The sequence below is a fragment of the Sinocyclocheilus anshuiensis genome, unplaced genomic scaffold (genome assembly GCF_001515605.1).
Source record: "Sinocyclocheilus anshuiensis isolate Anshui unplaced genomic scaffold, SAMN03320099.WGS_v1.1 scaffold1507, whole genome shotgun sequence".
NCBI classification, from domain to species: Eukaryota; Metazoa; Chordata; class Actinopteri; order Cypriniformes; family Cyprinidae; genus Sinocyclocheilus; species Sinocyclocheilus anshuiensis.
The window spans coordinates 60,317-68,369 of record NW_015557141.1 but is presented as its reverse complement, the minus strand read 5'-3'; the positions used below and the strand labels follow the sequence as shown (position 1 = coordinate 68,369).

Here is an 8,053-nt window from a genome sequence, read left to right as displayed (position 1 = left end):
TAATCGCAAGCAGAGTAGCAAAATTGGGTTAAAGGGTTAGAATAGAAATTGTGCTTCAGTAATTTTGCGTTAATTGCGTAAAATTATTTTAACGCGTTAAGGATTGTAAAATTAATTGCATGCGTTAACACGTTAACGATGACAGCCCTAATAAATACACACACGTACAGTATATATTTTGAAAATATTTCCATGTATTTCTATGTATATATTTATATTAATATAATTGATATTATATATAAATATTTTTAATGTATAAACATAACATTTTTCTTAAATATATACTTGCATGTGTGTATTTATATATATATATATATATATATATAATAAATATGCACAGTACACACACAAATATTATGTAAACAAAAACTTTTATTTTGGATGCGATTAATCATTTGACAGCACTAATAAAAACAAGCATTTAAGCATTTAAAAAGCATTTAAATTGAAAGAATAGAATAGAATATACAAAGCATTTAAACTAAGATATGTTAAGCTAAATATTAAAAGAAAAAAATCATGAATCTATAAATCTATAGCGCGCCAACTCTATAGCTGTTTGCCCGAGCATTGCAATTATTTCGCATTTACTTAACAAATGGTTTTCCCAACTCCTTTTTGTGCGTGTCCTGTGCGCGGAAAATTATTCCTTCTTCGTGGTAGCGACATAAGAAGTGCGCAACCACACACATGTGCAGCTTAGGGGGGAACATTGCCCACATATTTTCAGAGAACTTTTGTGGTGTTTTTTGCCATTGTGACAACTCGTGGTCACCATTTACTTTCGTTGTATGGAAAAGAGCAGCTTAAACATTCTGCTAAATATCTCCTTTTGTGTTCCACAGAAGAAAGTCATATGGTTTGTAACATGAGGGTGAGTAAATAATGACAGGATTTTTATATCTTTTGGGTGAACTATGTCTTTAAGTTAATATTAACTCTAGAGCTCAAGATTAAGGGGAGTTGTAGGAAATTAGTAAATTTTTATCTCTCCTGATGCCAAGCATGTTTGCTGGTTTTACTCAACAGCCCCACCCATCAGCCTCACACGGGTTTGTAAACTAACGTAGCGTCATTTGCCAAGATCTCAGCCTCACACGGGTTTGTAAACTAACGTCATTAGTGTCATTTGCCTCTCTCTCTCTCTCTCTCTCTCTCTCTGTAAGAGCTTGACTGCTCTTAATCCAGGTTGTAGCTGTCACTGAAATTTGATATGCTGTTCGCTCAGTCAGCAGTGTACTGGCTTCATGCCACACACATGCCCGCACACACATGCTTTCGCTGTCTTGTTTGTCTTTCATTCGAATGCTCACTTATTTGAGTTTTATATGAAACAGCCTTCAGGCCACTTGGAGGTCGTTGGTGCCCTTTTTAATCCATGGAAGAAGAATGAGCTGTAGAAAGAAGAAGAAAAGAAACCAAAATAAGAAAACACATGAGCCCTTTTTCTGTTTCTTGGAATCACTTTTACCATGAACTAGGGTGTGGGTGTGATAAACTACCTTGATTTCCTAGGCTATGATCTCTCAGTTTTTCCTGGTGAGTCATGCTGCACTTTAAAAATACAGTATTTTTGGCCTGTGTGAAATTGTATATCTGTATTTTTATCCTTTTGACCATACAGTATTCAGTTTGTATTTTTGTATTTGTTCTGAAATGGCTTAAAAAGGTGAGTGTGATTGTTATTTGAACTACTAATACATTAAAAACAGTAATTTTGTGAAGTATTATTACATTTTAAAAATAAGATTTCTATTTTAATATAATATAAATTGTAATTTAATCCTGTGATGGCAAAGCTGAATTTTCATTATCATTACTCCAGTCTTTCATGTCACATGGTCCTTCATAAATCTTTCTAATATGCTGATTCTGTGCTCAAGAAACATTTCTTATTATTATCAATGTTGAAAACAGTTGTGCTGCTTAATATTTTTGTGGAAAGTGAACTGGAAATCTGCCAAACTTTTGAAAGGTAGTGTATAGACAAGTTTTTTTTCAGTTGTTATATTATGTTTCCATTCAAATAAATATCCTTGTGCCTCTGGACTGTCACTCTGCCCCACAAACACACTGGTCAGCCGCCCACTCCGCTGATGGCACGCTGCTCGACCTCCTCTTCGTCCCGAGGGTTTAAAGTTCCGCTTTTGGCATCAGCGATGCCACAGCAGTTAACATGATCAGAACTCTGGGAATTCAGAATTCAGTTTCTCAGAATTTCATTTCAGAGAGTTTTGATTACTCAAGCTAAGTGGAATAAAATTTTATTTGCTATGCTTACTCCAACTTTTCACATGGATAGGAATTGCAACTCTAGGGCGGTTGCATGAACAGACTGTCTTTGTCTTACTGATGTCTGAAATCGGGCCATTCAGAGCATTCCCTGACACATGGAGGCCAGACCAGCCGTATTTTGGTTTATGCCGTTCACTTCCCTCAGGAGCTTTTGTCAGTTTGCGGGAGGTGTTGGCTGTCCTCCAAGCTCAAAAAATGGCCTAACTGGTTAATAATGTTGCTGATGGAACATTCTCCTCATGGACTCTTGAATATGCATTAATTAAATGTCATGGGAAAAATTAGGATTGACAGATTGTTTTCCTACTGTGCAGTTGCTTTGGTGTCCAAATTTCTGTTCCTTAGGGTTAAAACAATATTGGTTTGTTGGGTGTCACGTAATCAAATTAATTTGTGTGTGTATATACAAACAACACTAAAAGACTGTTTTTAAAGACAACAAAGATTCTTGGGATGCAGCCAGAGCCATTTTTTATAGATTATGAAATTTGTGTCTGACCTTATGAAAAACTTTCAGGCACGTAAGAAGGTCGCAAAAGAATGAAGCTCATTGGTTTTTGATGTTATAAGTCTGCCACAAAATGCTCTAGAATGTAGCATGTGTCCTTCGCAGATGCTCTTCTAGTGTTAATGACTGTATAACATTATGTCTACTTACAGCTCTCTGTTGTCTTTGTTGCAGGCTCTGTGTTGGATGTTATAAAGCACATCATTTCAAAGGGGGAGCACAAGAACGGTGTACTGGATGAACCTAGTATAGCTACTGTGCTGAAAGAGGTCCTTCAGGGTCTTGAGTACCTTCACAAAAATGGACAGATCCACAGGTAATGCACTTTTGGAAAAGTTTTGGAACACTGGACCTAAAAATGTAACTTGTCATTATTTATTTGTTCTAAACCCGAATGCTGTTTTCTGTTTAACACAAAACGAGAATTTAGAAGCATATTTACACAGCTCCCTTTTTAATAGTAACTAGGGCTAGACGATAAAACGATAACAATAATTATCGTGATATAGTTTTCTTAAAAAAACAATAATAAATTTGATAAATGTTCAATATAATGTTTATGCACCAAAAGAGGAATGAAACAGCGCTACTAGGGCTGGACGATTTTTCAGATTTTATCGATTAATTCGAATTTAATGTTTTGCCGCGATTTTATTTTTTATAAATCGAGGAATCACGATTTTCAATAGAAATGTTACCAATCGTTAGAATTAGACAGTTTGACAATATGCCGGTGATAACAGTAAAGAGAAAAGAACGATCCAACCACATGTCGTCGCACGTGATTAACCGCTCATGTGTGACGCGCTCAGTTAAGGACTGTACGTAGAATATATCACTAGGCGCCATTCATACAGAATGCGCTTTCGTGTTGACAAAGACGAAATAGGAATAGGAAAAAAATGCAAGAAGATGGGAGTGAACTTCTTTTAACTTAAGCGCCGCGTTTTTAGAATGCCGTTTCATGCATGAGACGCTATACATATAGTATGTATAAGACAAGTTTGCACAAGATACACAAGATAACACAAATTTGTACAATTACTTGAAGTTCATGCATCTTTTCTGCAAAAATATTTAACAAGTGATTTGTTTAACATTTACATCATGTTGACATCTTCATGTGTGGTGCACTTGGAATAGAATTTTCTTTAACTAGAGGGTTAATAAGGAAAAAGTTACTTGAATCATGTTGTAGTTACATTTTCAAGTTGACTAGTTAAAAATCATATAAAAATCGAGAATCGGTCAAACGTTCTGAAAAGCCCAGCCCTAAGCGCTACTCGTTTAAAGCGTGCCACATGGACCGTTTATCCACTCGGATTCACTGTAGTAACACTAAATGCGCCACAGTATTGTGGCAGAAATGTGGGATAATCATGATAATTACATTATTAATGTAGTCATGTAGTAAATGTATCAAAGGAGTAATGGAATATAAATACAGTATTTGTCTTGTGATTAGGCTGTAGCATTTGTGCATTTATAATAGATGTATTTATACAGTTTTTCATACAAATATGTATAAACCATATAAACCAGTTAGAATCATTGTATGATTGAAGAATCATTCAGTCCAATTTGTGAACCAAGTCAGTCAACTTATTCGTTGAAAAGAACTGGCTTGAAAGAACGATTCAGTTACAAATTGGACTTGAGGTACTTGTCTTGGACTCAGACTTGGACTCTTACTCAGACTCATACTGTAATTATGAATTAACTTAAATGCGCTCGGGTAGATTTGTACTCAAACTTGACACAGACTCAGACATTTTGGACAGTTTAATCCACATTATGTAGAACATGAAAGACAAAAAAAGTAACAACATAAAATTAAAATAACAAGACATTAATAAACATCTCCACTCAAACTCAGTTGGTTAAGGCCTCGGATTCGACAAGATTGACTCTGACCCAACATTATAAATCTGGTTCTTAATCACTCAAATTACATGGGTGTTTTAGGCACAGCTTACTGGATGGGGAAGATTTTAATGGAATAATGGCTTAAATTTTGGCCTGTTTTTCATGCAAAGCGCATTGTATGACTTAAGATTGGAATATAGAGCAAAAGTTTATATGGACTGCTTTTATTATACTTTATGGTGCTGTATAGACTTTTGTTGTATGTTGATAATCGGTGTTGGAAAAACAAATCTTTAGTGTTCTACAGGAAAACAAACCACTTGCAGATTTGAAATGACATGAGTGTGTAAATGATGCAATTTTCATTTTTAAATGAACTATCCCTTTAAGACTGGACTGGTTTCAACACAAAGGAGGTTTGCAGGATGCCTGTGGACCGAGACTCCATTTAAATCAGCTTAATCTCAGGCAATGAATGATGGAATTAATGCATTACGTTTCAGAATCAAGGTCTGCTTGGGTTTCCAGTGGAAATCCATGGAAAAACTGAGTGAGCCGTCCAATCTAATTCGTACCCTTCAGTCTTTTATCATTAAATCTTTAAATCATACAAATCTCAGTTGATGTAGGCTGAGCGTATACAACCGTTTCATTGGCAGTCTTTTTGTAAGCTCATCAAAGATTCCTTTGCTAGTTTATGTGAGACATTCATCTTCAGACTTCAATACTGACTTTGCGGTGATGACTCACTGATGGCTAATTTAAATCATGTGTCTGTTTCTCTCTCTGCCTTTTTATATTAATTGCTTTCTTCTCATATCCCTTGTTGCCTCTACACACGCTTGGGCCTGTTAAAGCAGACAGTGTAAATAATTCACAGGCTTTTAGTCTGGTTAAGTACCCATGACTTGCAAGCTTGACTCTGAATCTCAATGAAGGAGACCTTGTCTTTTTGCTTCTGCTGCTCCGCTAGTGTGACGGGAGGTAATTTTTGACTTATTAGAAGCCTTTGAGTGTTATTTTTAGATGTCTGACAAAAATGTACAAACAAATTTAGTTAATTGCTTTTAGACACAGTTTTTGGAAGATGGACCGAGTTTTATCATCATAGCCAGATTTTTGTTCTGTGTTGACGTTTAAATGTTAAAGGGGTCATATGATGCGATTTCAATTGTTCCTTTCTCTTTGGAGTGTTACAAGCTCTTGGTGTATAAAGAAGATCTGTAAAGTTGCAAAGACTAAAGTCTCAAATCCAAAGAGATATTCTTTATAAAAGTTAAGAGTCAACCACGCCTTGTACAGTATGTGGAAAATAATGTGTTTTTTGAACCTTAAACCGCATAAACACATTTCATTACACCAAATACACAAAATAATGTTCTTTTTAGCAACATCATATGACGCCTTTAAAAAAATTAAAGTAAGATGGGACATACACACATAGACTATCTGTAGACTATCATTAAAACATAAAACAATTACATTTAATATTTCAGATTTTATATATATATATACTGTATACATATATATACTTATTTACTTATTTATTTACTTTGTGTGTGTGTATATATAAAATCTGAAATATTTAAAAAAGTTTGTATGATAGTCTATAACAATGTAATATCTTAAAATATGAAAAATATTTATTCAGTATTTATGATATTTACTTAATATTTATTCATTAGATAGATAGATAGATATTTTGTTTTTTCAGTATGTTTTAAAATATTTATAGTTTCATGTTTATATGTGTGTATATCACACACTGAATAATATAAATACAATTATTTTTATTGTATTATTTATATATTGTTCTAATAAAATATGAAGTATATTTATTCAATATTATTTATTTTTTATTTTTGAGAAAGATAGGTAGATTCATATTAATGCAAATTATCAATCACTGTTTTTGGTTTGTTTTTCCACAAAAGAAAGACTGTAAACAAATATCAGCTTTAAGTTTACTTTATGTAACTTTTGAGAAAACATTATCATATAACACTAAAAGCTTGAGCTAAAATCCACAAAAGTCTTTAGACTTTAAGCATGTGTCAGGCGTGCAATCTGAATCATATGAGAGAAAAGTGAAGAGGGGTTGTTCGCATGTGCAGCAAGGAGGGAGTCGCACATGATCCTCCACATCGCTCGAGGATGCAATTAGACACTGTGTCTTAAGACTGGCATGAAGTCAGTTGTCAAAAGGGAGTGAAGCAGCAGAACTCTTCATCATCTTCACCGTCCCGTGAAGTCCAGCAGATGGGCGTAAAAATCACTCTCTGCCTCGAGTCTTTCACCCTCGCCCCAGTTTAAGAACAGTCTGTTTGTCAATGTAAAGCTTTGAGCTTGTTTCTGCTCTGGTATGATGGGACTCAAATGGACTCTTTGGGTCTGTCCTCACACTGAGGCTCTCTTTGTTATGGGTGTCAGCTGGGGAAACCAGAACACCCTGTCATGGCTCCCACAGAGGCTGACATCATTGCTCGGGCTGTAAGTGATCTGTATGGCTTAGATCTCAGGAAACCGTTCTGCTTTTGTTCTGACATTCTTCGGATTGCCTAGTACCATCTGGGTTTTATATGGTGGTGATGCAGTTGCATTCTGGAAAGTTTTAGAATACCTAATCCGTGGAGTATAATTAGCAGTGTCCTGTTTGACTTGAGAGATCTACTCATGTCGGGGTGTTTCATCCACTATGGGCACTTTTGACTGTCTTGACTTTTATATATATATATATATTTTTTTTATTAATCAGATTAACTCACATGAAGGTGATTCTTCAATATATATATATATATTAGTGCTGGGCAAGTTGACACGTTATTATCGCGTTAACGCATTAATTGCTCTGAATACACAGGAGGGGTGGGATGGGTGTCATCACGCGTCTCAACCAATGAGAGTATTTGGGGAGGGCCTAAGACTGCAGGAGTGCTCACATGGACGCTCCTGATAAAATTATTTAGGCTAAGCATCGACATTCACAAACCACTGTTCACTATTATTTTTAACAGAAAAGAATGCAACGAGCTCGTAATCACGACTTCATAAGTGGGAAATAGGAAGTTCCTGATAGCACATGAAGACAGCAGAGAAGCGCTCACAAATGTTCACGCAATCATGTTGCACACGTATCAGAAGATCTGCGCTCCGGCGCGGTTAGCGCTCCGCTCACACTACATGCGTACCACACCCGAGCCCAACTGAACCGCACTCTGGCCCACCTCTTCCAACCGAGCCAGGGACGGCTAAACGAAAGCACGGAGCGCTCGGGCACGGTTAAGATTGCCTAGTGTGAGTACACCCTAATTATTCTCCCGCATCCCGCACACACGAGTCTCTACCCGCCCGCACCCGCACTCGCCCATCAAGTGTTGTCAAGTG

At 36.1% G+C, this 8,053-nt stretch overlaps 1 protein-coding gene across 1 annotated transcript in view; it reads left to right on the top strand.

Moving 5' to 3' along the window:
* The window catches only part of oxsr1b (oxidative stress responsive kinase 1b), a 73,168-nt gene that overhangs the window by 48,597 nt on the left and 16,518 nt on the right, over positions 1-8,053 (top strand). Inside the window, exon 4 of the mRNA XM_016473183.1 lies at positions 2,978-3,119. Within this exon, the coding sequence (XP_016328669.1) occupies positions 2,978-3,119 (142 nt within the window). The remainder of the gene's footprint in view (positions 1-2,977; positions 3,120-8,053) is intronic.